The sequence below is a fragment of the Oncorhynchus keta genome, chromosome 28 (genome assembly GCF_023373465.1).
Source record: "Oncorhynchus keta strain PuntledgeMale-10-30-2019 chromosome 28, Oket_V2, whole genome shotgun sequence".
In the NCBI taxonomy this organism is placed as follows: domain Eukaryota; kingdom Metazoa; phylum Chordata; class Actinopteri; order Salmoniformes; family Salmonidae; genus Oncorhynchus; species Oncorhynchus keta.
Genome location: NC_068448.1, coordinates 68,273,876 through 68,288,977, shown reverse-complemented (window position 1 = coordinate 68,288,977; position 15,102 = coordinate 68,273,876). Strand labels below are relative to the sequence as shown.

Here is a 15,102-nt window from a genome sequence, read left to right as displayed (position 1 = left end):
AATGTGGAAATAATACTCGCTGAGAGAGGAGTAAAATTGCTTTGGTTATTGTATTATCCCCTGTCTAAATTCACCCCCGAGCGTCTGAATGTGTTTTTAAAGACATGTCGGAGTAACCCCTGAAAGATGTGGGGTAATTAAGGAACGAAGCTTACTTAACCCTCTTTGCTTTACCTCATAATTAGTGGCCCGGAGCAATACTGTTACTCCATCCTTACAAAAACATTTTTTATTAAGAACAGTCTGAGGATATGCATGTTATGAATAATTCCATTAATGAATTTGCCGACTTCTCCGTTTTCTGACCCTGGAAATCAAAGTGATTAATTTATGAGTCTCGCAAGAATTTCCCCATACATGCCTGTTGATTGCACTGTTTAGAGTTTATTTATTAGCTGTTTAATGGAAATTATACTATTTTGTGACCTGCAACTCAAGGCACCCTGGCAATTAGTCAATTTTGCATATCACCTTAACCCTAGTCTTCTTGTCATCATGGTCTGTTGCAACCATTGGAGTCTGCAACAAGTATTAGTACCAAAATATTAGGGACTGTTTATTTGGGCAGGTACCTGATATAGGCCTCTTGTAGCCTAGTGGGGAGCAATGACAGCGCACTTGGGTAGGAAGGCAGGTAGGCTAAGGCATATAATCAGTTCATTACCCATATGATGTTAATAACACAGATGTCCCCTCTTTATTGATGTGACCAAAGGCTATGACAAAAATACATGGTTTTGGGAGAAGTACCGTCCCCCAAAATTAGTTTGCTAGAAGAAAAACGTCTCCGGCGTTGAAAAGAGGTCTCTCCACTCTCCCCTTCGACAGAAACATGTTGCGCAAGGGAAAAGAGCAGTACGTCTCTCCCACTGGCAGGGAGTCTTAAGGGCTTGTGATTAATTACTCTGGAGTGAAAAAGTTGTCAGCTCTTTGTGTATGCAATAAATTAGAGGCTCCTCAGGTGAGCGCTACGTACGTGGACATCCCCACTGCGCACCTTCTTCCACGACCGCGCCTCTTTATAAAGATTATCCGGACTTGGAGCGGCACGACAACTTTTCTCCATCTCGTATTGGAGCAGCAGTGGAGTCTGGTGCACTATAGATTCTCTTCGCATTGCCTTGATGTCGTTACTCAAGACAAAGCTTTTGGGTAAATTTGAAGGTAAGCTCTCCATATTTTCATTGACGTCATGGCTTGGAATACCTTCAAAGCAATATTATTTTGTTTCAGAGGGTGTTTTGATTTCTTGATAACAGCATCATCATCAAGCAGAGTCGGTTATGTAAACATTAAGTTACGCTGTGAAACTAGGCCAATGATGGAACATGCACAATAATTGGTAACGATTTACATTAGTCTGCATCACACCAAATAATGATTAAATTGCCACATATATAGTAATACTGCTATTTATGATAAAATTCGCATTATTATGTCAAATTGAACTTGGGAACGCAGCCTTCTTAGGTTAAGCACACGTTGGCCTCAATGTGATTATTTTTCCGTTTTATTGCAATAGTGAAGGAACAATTAAATGCGATGATACAAATTCATCACAATCATTTTGCAATGTTGTTATGCCATGTTGATAGTGAAAATGTAGCTTAATGAATTCTTTATATTTGTAATGTAAATTGACCAATAGGCATAATTGGATACATCATTTGTTTCAATACAGACGTTCCACTAATATTTTTCTAAACACATGAATATTCAATGGAATGTTTAGTCATACACAAGTTCAAAGTGCAAACACATTTCAAGGCAAGGATGAAGATTTTGTATGCCTTTATTTATTTTCAGCAACCTACGTGGCCTGTTACAGATCTAATGCATTTACGCACACTAATCTACTGGTGAATAGGCCTACATTAACGTTCTATTTTTTTGTAGGCAAATCTAAGATTTATTTTTAAAAAATTAAATACAGATAACTTGTTTTGTTTCAATCTGGGTGTTTTCAGTTTGTTTAGGAATTAGACATCTGGAAATGTACATTCATCAACAAGACATTTGTTACCCGTCAGGTTAATAAGTGCTCCCTATGGTTGGAAGACAGACGATCCGCATGGATAGTGGAAATGGCCCAGTGACAGTTATGGATGAGAGTCCCACATCTAGCCCCAGCCCCAGTCCTGACATGCTGACCACCGACAGTCTGCGTCCAGAGGCCCTGCAGCTCTCCAGGGTGGTCCAGGCAGGTGGGCTCTGTGGCAGAGGACGGCCGGCAGCAACCAACGCAGCGCGGGAGAGGAGTCGAGTGCAGACCCTGAGAAGCGCGTTCCTTGAGTTACAGAGGACTCTTCCGTCGGTGCCACCGGACACCAAACTGTCCAAGCTCGACGTGTTGATTTTGGCCACCACGTACATTGCCCATCTGACTCAGACCTTGCAAGAGGAAGGGATGGATGAGGGAGATAGCACTAGACAAACAGAGGCCTTACGCTCGCTGAAAGGTGATGGTTACCTGCACCCTGTGAAAGTAAGTAGACCCGGCCATTACATTTAGATTTTTAATTGATTTCGAAATTACATTTACATTTACATTTAAGTCATTTAGCAGACGCTCTTATCCAGAGCGACTTACAAATTGGTGCATTCACCTTATGACATCCAGTAGAACAGTCACTTTACAATAGTGCATCTAAATTACATTTGAAACTAACCTGCCAAAGTGTTTCTGTGTGTAATAATTGTGTTGTGGTGCGATAATTGTATTTTCAGCTCTATTCGATATACCACATAATGGAATAAAAAATCATGATAATATAAAAATAGTAAGCTAATAATAACAATAATCATAATTTACATTAAATTAACATTCAAATCGAACATAAGATAACTCTGGTCTAAGGCCTAAGTGATAATACCCTAATTATGAACATGAGATGGTCAATCATGCAGACATAAAATGCATTTAATAATGCACCACTTTTTATATCACACAGATCTTTAACACGAATAGGCTTCATAGTATGATTAATTATTAATTCAATGATATAGAGCGGAATTGTTATTATTGGTTATCGAAAGCACAAATTTGCACCATAAATGGTGTTCAATTAAATATTTAAAGCAATATCTTACACAATTTCTCATTTCAGGTGCATTGAAATTAGTCAACTGCACTCACTAGAGGATGTGTTCTCTTTTTATCTCAACAGAAGTGGCCGATGCGATCCAGGTTATACGTCGGAGCCAGCGGTCAGTTTCTGAACAATTCAAAACAGACAGAAAATCGAGGTGAATCATCGTCAACCTCAAGTACATAAATCTTTCCATTGCATAAGGAACTTCTCATTCAGACGACCATTAATTATGAAGACTCTTTCAGCAGAATCCCCCCATGAGGACTTTTGAAATGAATAGCAGACGGTGGTTCGGCGCCTGACATTATACGTTTTATTCATCAAACAATTGAAGTATCTGCTTTTGACGTTTCATATCATGTAAAGGGGGCAGTCACGAGACAGTCAACTCTTTCAATTGTAGGAAACACATTGTAAATTAATATATTATGGGATTTATGTATATAACATTTGAGAAAGCCTAAATAGTGTTTCTCAGTTGTTATTTTGGCCTTGCTCTGCTCTGTTTTCTGCAGTTATGTACTTGTTGGAGGTATTACCGTGTATACTTTTATTTTAAATTCCATGTGTTGGGTAATGATCTTTCGGGCTTGACTTGTTGGCTATGCACTTTCAGTTAAAACATTTGCACTAAATGCATGTGTGAATAACTTAACATCTGTCATGTGAAGTGGTCTGTCAATCTCAACAATGGTAGGAGCCTCTTCATCTCCCCTTCTTTCTTACGGAAATGGTTGTAAATGTGTTTGTTGATAATGTCTTGAGAAATAAAAATAATGACATGTCTCCCACTCCGTAGGTTGTAAATACGTTTACTGAGATGTATTAGTTGTAAGTGAATAAACATGTTCTCTCATTGAAGACAAGCTATATCTTTTAACAATCAAGAGGGATTCCATTTTATTATTTGCCTAAAAAGGAATTATGAGTAAACATTCTTTGGCAATATGACATTTTTTTGCATGCATGTGCTGACTCAGATAAATATATTACACTGGAAAAAAAATAGAAACGCCACATGTAAAGTGTTGGTCCCATGTTTCAAGAGCTGAATTAAAAAATCTCAGAAATGTTCCATACTGTAACGATCTGGGTGTAGTGGTTGCGAAGTTAGGCGCAGGAAGCAGAGAGTTCAGGGTCGTGCTATTTAATGCACAAACGGCGAACATCAGCCACTCCACGAAACACAGGGCGCACACAAAACAAATGCCCCAAACACGGGGACTAAAAACAGTCCAGAGAAAAACCCACGCTCGGCAACCACGTTAACCTCCAACGTGCACACAAGCAACACAAACAATCCCGCACAAAGAGCAGGCGGGCCTACTGGTTAACATAGACCGACTAATCAGCCTACACACAAAACAGGTGAAACCAATGAACAGAAAGGGGGAAAAGGATCCGTGGCAGCTTGTAGGCCGGTGACGATGACCGCCGAGCGCCACCCGAACAGGAAGGGGAGCCACCTTCGGTTGGAGTCGTGGCACATACACACAAAAATCTTAAGTTTTTTGCACACATTTGTTTACATCCCTGTTAATGATAATTTCTCCTTTACCAAATTAATCAAACCACCTGATATGTGTGGCATATCAAGAAGCTGATTAAACAGCATGATCATTACACAGGTGCACCTTGTGCTGAGGACAATAAAAGGCCACTCTAAAATGTGCAGTTTTGTCACACAACACAATGCCACAGACGTCTCAAGTTTTGAGGGAGCGTGGAATGTCCACCAGCGTTGTTGCCAAAGAACTGAATGTTAATTTCTCTGCCATAAGCTGCCGCCAACATCGTTTTCGAGAATTTGTCAGTACGTCAAACCGGCCTCACAACCGCAGACCACGTGTATTCACGCCAGCCCAGGACCTCCACATCCGGCTTCTTCACCTGCGGGATCGTCCCAAGTGGGTGGGCCTATGCCCTCCAAGGCCCACCCATGGCTGCTCCCCTGCCAAGTCATGTGAAATCCATAGATTAAGACCAAATGAACTTATTTAAATTGACTTTGAAACTGTTGCATTTTGCATTTATATTTTTGTTCAGTGTAGTTAAATATACTTGACATAATAGTTATGTCTTAGAAGGCTTCTTGATAATCATGCTTTGGTGGTTTTTATTAGACCTGTTATGTATTTTACACAAACGCACAATTTTGCAACCAAAACACACTCCTCATAAAACTTTTTTTTTCATGTCTTGGCCATAATTATGCATGGCACATACATGGAATGTATCTTTATAGGCACTAAGCCTATTCATAATACAAAAGTGTGTTTTATAGTGTGACTATAGGCCACTTTTGAGATAATTTGGGCATTATGAAGTTGAAATCGAATTGACCGAAATCAATTTAGAAAGTCCACTTTTATGTCTTCAGACACCGTTACATTGCTGAAATGTGCAAATTGGAGACTTAATAGCCTAATAATTCTTGATGAAACTGGGTGTATTCAGAGAGGAAGAGGCTAAGTGATGGGTTTTACTCTACCCAAATCTGTTCACGAAGTGAGGAATTTCTGTGTGGAAGTCAATGAGCTTCAAAATGATTCAACAAAACATTTAATTGGTAATTTGCTATGTGAGAATTATTTGATCGAATAGAAGTTTGGAAATGGTTAGGTTGTTATGAATGCACTGATATAAGTGGACGCAGGTATTGGAGTCTGTTGTCTTAGAGATAAATTGAGGACTCATCACGGATATGGGGCGTTAGCCTAGTGTTGGACTTTCAACCGAAAGGTTGTAAGTTCAAACCCCCGAGCTGACAAGGTACAAATCTGTTGTTCTGAACAGACAGTTAACCCACTGTTCCTAGGCTGTCATTGAAAATAAGAATTTGTTCTTTAACTGACTTGCCTAGTAAAATTAAGGTAAAAAAAAAATATATATATAACCAGTTTTAGCATGGACATTGCCATTGAGGACTTACACCATTTTAAAGTAGTCAACTGGGTGGGGATTGCTATGAGTTGGGAGCAATCAGCCAATGAAGAAGAAGAAAATGGAGATGGTGTAAATGGCACTGCCCATGCTGTCACAGATGCTATGATGGCACAGATACAATGAGTCCTATTCTGTTGGTCACACACCTATCTGCCCATTCATTGGTCCCACCTGATCTCGCCGGTCACTTAACTATAACTATGTCACTATAATAGACAATCTTTGGTGTAGTGTGATTTTGGTATGGTTACTATCTGGGATCCTTGGGGCGTCCATACCGTAACCCTAACCTTACTTTCTACTTTTCCTAAATCTAAACCCGTTCAATTTCAACGGGGAAACGTCAGACATGGGAAGTCCCAAGGATTAGTGCCTGTGTGACGTAAGCTCAGACTGCGCATGTCAATAAAGACCAACTGGAAGTCATTTTCTCTCTCTCTCTGGAAGAAGAACGCAGGAGGACGCATGGAGTCTACGTGCGCTCTCACCAAGATTACTTTTATGACAAATACTTGTTGAAATGTCCGTTTATTCAACCGGTAGGTAGCTAATAACATTAGTTATAGTCGGCTTTATTTAATAATAATGTAAATCGGTGTTTTAACTAGTGCGATTTATTTTTTAAACGCTGGCTTAGGTTAGCCCTGTTAGCTAAGCTTGAACTTCAGTCCATTGTTTTTTCAGCCCTTAAAATGGTTTCAAAATAACTTTTATGTTAAATTCAATTTGTATGGTTGTATGCTTATCGTGGTTAGTAGCTGTTAGTTAAACGAACCGCTTCTGCCTGGCTCAGTGCTCGAGGGCCACACATCCAATGCGTGCCACTGACCACGTGTTCATTGACCGCAAGAGTTTGCAGGCCCCTCAATGTAGCTAGGCCAGGCAAAACATACGCCGTTCGACAGCCATTATTCATACTTTAACAGTATCATTGTATTTTTATCATTAACTAGTACTCATAGCTAGGTATTTAACCACTAATCTCCCCACGTTTATGCTCAATTGGCGCATACCGCACCTAGCTAACGTTCTGCAGTAATGTGTCGGTGCATGTGGGCTGGTGGTAAATCAAGCAATTTATTGAAAACTTACCCAAGTTGCCATTTGGGAGCCTACTACCAACATGTCTGGTCATGTGAATAGAATGGATCCATAACTTCACATGGTCAAAGAAAGCCATGACTCGACAAACGGTGTTATTTGGGCATAAACGTCCCCACAGTATTGTAATAAATCATGCTGGCAGCTGCTTGTCCCAGATCCGATGATAAGTGGTCCCTTTGGCATTTTGGCGCCTATTGTTAGTAACGTTACTGTCCACCGACTCTGACCAGGGTTAACGGGTCATAGGCCGCGGTGTTCTGGGAATTGTCTTCACAATGACTTCATTGGGATTCACGACTTTGTCCCTTCAAAGGAGTAAAGGTCTTGGTAAAAGTCGTGACCTGCTGTTGAACCTTCATAGCAGAGGCTGTAGCGTGTGCGCTGGGCTCCCGAGCTGTCATGTGCCCCATGACCCGAAGTTCATCACTCATTGGCGGTTTTATTGAAGTCTTGAGTGCATTGGCTATTCCTTCAGTACAGCTTATCCATGCAATATGGAAATCAATAGCTCCAGTCCTAATGGGCAATTACTTGGCAGTACTTTTTTTTGGGATGAATTTGATGACGCAGCCAATGTGGTCATTTTTCTTTTTCCATCTGACCAGAATGGGGTGTGGCTGAGACCATGACTATATGAATCTCAGAAATAATTTAACCTTACGTTTGGCAAACCCAACAGCTGTGTAAGCTGATTTCTGATGTATTCTACATAAATCTGTTTTTGTTTCTTGTAGTTGGCTGGGGATTAATGGTTCCAGACATGCATACGGGCTTATTTGTTGCACTCAAGGTGAGTTGTCCAATTTTGATCCAAGATTTTGAAAAGGCATCTCTGGTCCGATAGTACTGAAGTTGTGATGAGTTCTCATTTTTGCCGTTTACCCATCTGACTAAATTAGATTGCTGAGATTGTGACTAACTGAACCACCAGTATTATCACTGACCATACTGTCGTGGATCTGATTGACTATTCTTGATGCAAAGTTAATTGTCCCTCCCCTCACAGGTTCTGTCAGGAATCGATGGTGCTGGATGCATTACTGTGGTACCGAGGTGCGTCCATTCCTAACTATAAGCTCTGCTCTGTTAGTCGGTTGTTTTGCTGGTACTGTGATGACTTCACACTTTGCCGTTTACCCATCTGACTAAATTGGGGTGTTGAGATTGTGACTAACTGAACCACCAGCATTATTCTAAGGAGATAATACCATTTCCAAACAATCTCTCAATTGGAGACCAATGATCATCAGGATAACAATTTGTTTTTCTCCCACAGACTTGATGGACTGGCAGGGTGCTGGAGATGCTGTAGGACACATATGTCAGAGTCAAGGCCCGCGGGCCACATCCGGCCCGCGAGAAGGTTTTTTACGGCCCCTGGGATGGTCTTGATTTATTATTAGAACCGGCCCGCAGCAAGCCGGCAGCCCGCAGATCTTTTACACGCACCAATACTACATTTCCCACAATGCAACGGTGACGCACCGAGCAGTAGGCTGCTTCATTTCAATATTTATTGGCACAGCAGTTGTCAGCATCACAGTAAAATTAACTTTCAGATACCCATCAAAAATGGCAAAACGGAAGGTGGACACTGAGAACCGGGGGTTTCAAACAAGGTGGGAGTCGGAGTATTTGTTCACGGACATGGAACAAAGGCTACAAAAGGCAGAGGAATTAAAACGAGGCCTCAAATCTCGACAGGCTCTGTTCAAAAAGCCAAATCACAAGGCCAGGCTGCTGTCAAGGCCAGTTTTATTTTGGCAGAAGAGATCGCTAAATCAGCCCGGCCATTTACGGAGGGGGATTTCATCAAAAACTGCATGATTAAAGTTTGTGACGAAGTTTGCCCAGAAAAAAGGCAACTCTTTTTAAATGTGAGTCTGAGCAGAAACACCATTGCCGAGAGAGTAGACCAGTTGTCCATCAATCTAAAAGAGCAGCTTGTGAAAAAGGGAAAAGATTTCATTGCATATTCCTTGGCTGTGGATGAGAGCACCGACATTTCTGACATTGCCCAGTTGTCAATTTTCATCCGCGGAGTGGACTCCAGCCTAAGCGTGACAGAGGAGTTTTTGGCTTTACGTCCTATGCATGGCACAACTACGGGGCATGATTTGTATGAAGAGGTGTCAAGATGTGTAAATGAGATGGAGCTGCCTTGGGAAAAACTCGTGGGTTTGACAACCGACGGAGCACCTGCGATGTGTGGACACAGGAGCGGACTGGTGGCGAAGATACGGGAAAAGATGCAAGAGGAAAACGCGACAGGTGAGCTGACAGCTTATCATTGTATCATACACCAGGAAGCGTTGTGCGGTAAAGCCTTGAAAATGGAGCATGTAATGAGCATCATCACGCGCACAGTTAACTTTATCAGAGCCAAAGGTTTGAATCACCGCCAGTTCAAGGCATTTCTGACGGAGTTAGAAACGGAGCATGGTGATTTGCCTTATCACACAGAGGTGCGATGGCTAAGCCAGGGAAAGGTGCTTCAAAGATGTTTCGAGCTTCGTGAGGAGATTTGTCTGTTCTTGGACAGCAAAGGGAAAGACACAACACAACTCCGAGACGAAATGTTTCTGTGTGAAATGGCTTTTCTGTGTGACATTACGAGTCATCTGAATGCAATGAACTTGCAGCTGCAGGGTCGGGATCGTGTCATCTCTGATATGTACAGTACAGTGAAGGCATTTAAAACCAAACTGACTCTGTGGGAGACGCAGATGCGGAAAGAAAATTTGAGCCACTTTCCCAGCTGCCAGACCATGAAAGAGAAGCTCTCTACCAGTGTGTTCCCGAGCGCACAGTTGGCTGATAAAATAGGTATGCTTGCCGCTGACTTTCGACGCCGATTTGCTGACTTTGAAGCACAAAAAGCAGGTTGGAACTGCTCGGTAACCCATTTGCTGTTGACGTGGAAAGCTCACCACCAAACCTCCAAATGGAGTTGATTGACCTCCAATGCAATGATGCACTGAGGGCAAAATATGCGGCAGTGGGTGCTGCGGAGTTCGCCCGTTTCCTCCCGACACAATGCCCCAGCTGCGCATCCAGGCTGCTCAAACGTTGTCTATGTTTGGCAGCACATACCTGTGTGAACAACTGTTTTCTTTGATGAACTTGAACAAAACATCACACAGAAGTCGACTTACTGCTGAACACCTCCACTCAATTCTGAGGATTTCCTCAGCTCAGAGCCTTACCCCGAACATTGATGAACTTGTGGAAAAGATGGGACACCACCAAGTATCACCCTCAACCTCAAACAAGTGAACATTACTGTGCAATCACATATTTAGAGTTTTTACTCAGTTCAAGTTTAAAAGTTAAAGTTTAATATTTGTTTTCACTGCATGTTACTTCTCCTTAAACAAAGTGTTGTTTTTGATTAATAGATTTTTGCACTTTATTTTATTGTATTTCAATCCAATTATATTTTAAAAATATTTCAGTTGAGTGGATGATAGAAAATTGCTATTATTGTTTTTTTCTTTGAAGTAAATTTAGCCCACTTTTGCTAAAATAGAAAATATAGGCTACTGATGGTGCCTTGAATACCGGTTTCTTTCATTTAATGTTCATGTTATGGGGATTTTTATATAAAGGAAATTTGTCTTTTGTGTCTGTTGACAATTAAAGATTACTGACAGAGCCATAAGAAAATATTGCTTTATTTATCTGATCATATTGGAATATATTTGTTAGGTTTTCAGTAGGTTCAATTAGGTTCACTAGACTATATGCGTCATTTAAAAAATTTTCAATGAACATTCGAACAGTCCGGCCCTCGGCTTGTAGCTAAATTTTTTATTTGGCCCTCCGTCCATTTGACTTTGACACCCCTGCTGTAGGAGGATCGTCTAGTCTTTTGGTGAGTTAGGCCTAACTTAGGGGCAGGCAACTGTACTCTGCCGCGGGCCTATTTATTGTGCCGGGGGAGGGCAGGAACATAATTATAATTTTGTGTACTACAAATTGAAAATGAAGCACACATTTGAAGAAAAAAAAAAAGGTATACATTGAGACATGGATCATATTTGTATATGTGGGGAGACTCAGATTTCCTAAATTTAATGCATTTTTAGCTGAATTCTCAGCAATTTGTGCTGTGCATTTTGGGGTGCTGCCTGTTGCTGACCCTTGGCCTATACCTTTTCTCCACTGACATTATACAACTAGCCCAATTGAGTTGGCTGTTTGAAATCTGTTTTCCCTTTGGATAATGTTGATACTGGAGTTGTGATGAGTTATCATTTTTGCCGTTTACCCATCAGACTTAATTGGGGTGCTGAGAATGTGACTAACTGAACTACCAGTGTATTCTGACATATTTTACATTACATCTATCAAAAGATATTCATTTGAACATGTTCTATCCTAGATTTGATTGGCTCGCATGTGGACTGGAGACTCTGAAGAAGTAAATCTTGCCCTGTGGTGAGTTTCCTCCTGAGGGCCAAACCTGATGTGTACGTCTTTTGGCGAAAGTGCATGCAACTGGAGTTGTGATGAGTTCTACATTTTGCCGTTTACCCATCAGACTTAATTGGGGTGCTGAGAATGTGACTAACTGAACTACCAGTGTATTCTGACATATTTTACATTACATCTATCAAAAGATATTCATTTGAACATGTTCTATCCTAGATTTGATTGGCTCGCATGTGGACTGGAGACTCTGAAGAAGTAAATCTTGCCCTGTGGTGAGTTTCCTCCTGAGGGCCAAACCTGATGTGTACGTCTTTTGGCGAAAGTGCATGCAACTGGAGTTGTGATGAGTTCTACATTTTGCCGTTTACCCATCAGACTTAATTGGGGTGCTGAGAATGTGACTAACTGAACTACCAGTGTATTCTGACATATTTTACATTACATCTATCAAAAGATATTCATTTGAACATGTTCTATCCTAGATTTGATTGGCTCGCATGTGGACTGGAGACTCTGAAGAAGTAAATCTTGCCCTGTGGTGAGTTTCCTCCTGAGGGCCAAACCTGATGTGTACGTCTTTTGGCGAAAGTGCATGCAACTGGAGTTGTGATGAGTTCTACATTTTGCCGTTTACCCATCAGACTTAATTGGGGTGCTGACAATGTGATGGACTGAACTATCAGTATAATCTCCTGAATATTTTGCCTAACTACAATCAAATGATATGCTAATAGACTGTTCTTCGATCCTAGATTGATGGTCCAGTATGTGGGGTATGAAGATCTATATCTCAACCCTGTGGTGAGTTTGTCTGAGGGCTAAACATAGCCAAGAAACTGTTTTCCTTGGGTCTGTTCTGCTACTGGAGTTGTGATGAGTTATCATTTTTGCCGTTTACCCATCTGACTAAATTGGGGTGTTGAGACTGTGACTAACTGAACCACCAGCATGATCATTTAATAGCTGAACCTGCCATCCCTGACTAAAAATGAGGTTTGCTGAGACTTGTTTTATTTTTCTTTGTAGGTTTGTTGGACCTGCAGTGGATGAGTGTCTTATGGTGAGTTCCTTCCTGGTTTCAGGTGTCCACTTTGAACTGTTCAGCCATTTTACTGGAATTGTGATCCCTTTTCTGACACGCTTCTGCTGATTTACCCTCCTGAAAAGCCATTAATCTGAATTACCAGCACTATAAACTATTGTAGAATGTTAAAGTAGTTGTTGCCAGCAAGTCTCTTTTAATTTATCTAGGCATTAGTCTTAATTACAGTTGATTATCAATTAAGAAACTGGTATGCGACCATGTCTAAATAAAGTCTAATGATTTTTTTGCCCTGATTTTTATTCTGCCCTGTTCATTGATACATGTTAATAAACTTTTACAGTACATTGTGTTCTTCTGGCTTCATTGAAATATTGTATAAGGACTAAATACAATTTTACCTTGAAATTCTATTGTAAGCTACTTGTTACCCAGAATAAACCCTAATCTTAGCACTGAACCATACGTAATGGAAGTTTACCTAGCTGTCCTGGTCCTACTCGGTGATGTAGGTGTCGACTAAAGTGTAGGATGCTCTGATAGAGCTGTTCCTGGGTCAGTTCTCTCCTGTGGAGTGCTTCTAGGTCACAGGGAAACACTGAGCTAATGAGCGCTGAGGCCCGTGGGTAGAGGGAGCAGTCCCTAAGACCAACTATCAGGATTTCTTCGCTACACAGACTAAAGCAAATACTAGAGGGCCCCTGTAGAAATGATCCTCAGATAAACCCTCGGGATCAATTGGACTGCTACAACTACCAATGGTGCAGTCCTGGAGGGGTTTGTTCTCGTGCTGTCAGTTATCCAGGCTGCGTGAAGGTAGTGATTTGAACATTAAACTGCTACAAATACCATGGCAACGGTCCTGGGTGTCCTACCATGTTTTCTCACATGGTGCTCTATCCAATAACTTGCTCCTCAGACAGCAAGAGAATTGTTTTAACTGGGCAAGTCGGTTAAGAACCAATTATTTGCAAACCCAGACTACAATTGTGTGCTGCCATATGGGACTCCTAATCACAGCTGGATGTGATGCGGCCTGTATTCAAACCAGGGACTATAGTGACGCCTCTTGCACATGCAGTGCCTCAGACCGCTGCACCACTTGGGAGCCCAAATGACTATTGTGACATGTGGCAGTTATATCTTGCTGATATTGACTTTGTTTGCCTGAAGATGTCACAATTAAAAAAGAAAAGCAGAATTTACTGTGAAATCAACGGTCAATGCACAATAACGAATAGTGGGAACGGGCTTTCAAATCATAGTTGTGCTCCTGATGAAATGGGGTACATTATTACTTTTCACAATCTGACAACACTGAAAAGATTTCCCAAACTATAAGTCTTGTTTACAGCTGCACTAGGGTCAGATTAAGACACTGCGGTGCTGGTGCGACATATGGCTTGGAAAACCTACCTCAATCCAGGGATGAGAAATGCATTGTACTCCGAATTGTCCCATTAACAGTCCCTGCCCAACTGTTACACGAGAACACCTGCTACCACATTGGTACCCATGGATCTTCTCTGCTACAAGGCTCATATGTCTGGATCACCTGTGTAGGCCAAGAGCTGTGGGAAGGAGAGCACCATGCCCCCCAGCACTACCAAAGAAATCCAAATATGGTCCGTCACAGCATTTTGGGGCCATCTAATAGTGTGTATATGTATTTTCCCGACACTGGATCACCAGGCCAGCTAGGCAGGGACTGGGTGCATGTCCTACACAATGGTCAACATGGCTGGTAGCTAATAAAGGGTGCTTCAGAAGAGAATAGTAGCCTTCCTGGACCAGAACTGGGCAGCCCCCCCCGCGTCTCTTCTCGGGCTGGGTTTGTTTGGGCGGCAGCCTGTGGGAGCAATTAACTGCTTCCTCTGGAAAGAGTAAATAGTCTTCCCTTCCTGTTTTCCCTACATAAAGCACACGCCTAAATACACAGTTGGCTCAGAGATTTGATACTTCTGCAGTCCAGAATACATTGTCAGTAGAACTCCACACTGGCAAAGACAATGTGTGATATGATAAAAGGCTTCAAATTGCTCACATGGAATGGCATTGTTGCAGAATCACCACATCAGACAACACAATAAGGACACTCATTGGGGGCACATTTATCAAGTGATGTAGTCCAATACATTTGAAATCATAATGTAAATTGAACATTAATGAACACCACAATGAAAGCCAACCATGACCTACCGCTGTTCCCAGCACTACACTGTCAGTCCTGGGGGTCTTGTTTGAGGGGGCTGTGGACTGCCAGGGTGCTGAAACTGGATGGGAAAGGACATGTTTGTCAGCATCCACTCTACACGTTGTGTATCACAGGTGGGGCCATAATGTTTCTTCATTGTTTTGACAAGACATCAGCTAGAGTTGAATAAGACTGGCTCCCAGGCTACAAAGTAAGCAGGGCTCAGCACCTGACATCGTGTCCTTGCAGCATGGATGTTGGACGTGCCTGCTCCGTGCTCACCCCGAGAC

The 15,102-nt window shown here is 41.7% G+C and overlaps 1 protein-coding gene and 1 long non-coding RNA gene across 5 annotated transcripts; both read left to right on the top strand.

Moving 5' to 3' along the window:
* The first annotated feature begins 2 nt into the window (after positions 1–2).
* Positions 3–4,706, top strand: LOC118361740 (transcription factor 24-like). Its single transcript, XM_035741919.2, has 3 exons — positions 3–1,164; positions 2,031–2,485; positions 3,168–4,706. Exons 2-3 carry the CDS (start codon positions 2,048–2,050, stop codon positions 3,273–3,275), a joined length of 546 nt encoding a protein of 181 aa, XP_035597812.1. The 5' UTR covers positions 3–1,164; positions 2,031–2,047; the 3' UTR covers positions 3,276–4,706.
* Positions 4,707–4,964: 258 nt separating this feature from the next.
* On the top strand, positions 4,965–12,965 carry LOC118361738 (uncharacterized). 4 transcript variants are annotated; one of them, XR_008083904.1, is made up of 9 exons: positions 4,969–6,577; positions 7,877–7,932; positions 8,149–8,195; positions 8,419–9,413; positions 11,527–11,582; positions 11,793–11,848; positions 12,059–12,114; positions 12,329–12,377; positions 12,603–12,965. It is a non-coding gene; the product is annotated as an uncharacterized LOC118361738 (long non-coding RNA). The 4 variants fall into 4 exon arrangements; XR_008083907.1 differs by lacking the exon at positions 11,527–11,582 and having other exon boundaries at positions 4,965–6,577; XR_008083905.1 differs by lacking the exon at positions 11,793–11,848 and having other exon boundaries at positions 4,965–6,577.
* The last annotated feature ends 2,137 nt before the right edge of the window (positions 12,966–15,102 follow it).

What these genes read in the sequence shown, in the direction of transcription:
- LOC118361740 (XM_035741919.2), top strand. Translation starts at nt 2,048, where the DNA reads ATGGTTGGAAGACAGACGATCCGCATGGATAGTGGAAATGGCCCAGTG. An exon ending in GTTACCTGCACCCTGTGAAA is followed by an intron (nt 2,486 to 3,167) that starts GTAAGTAGACCC and finishes TTATCTCAACAG; the next exon opens with AAGTGGCCGATGCGATCCAG.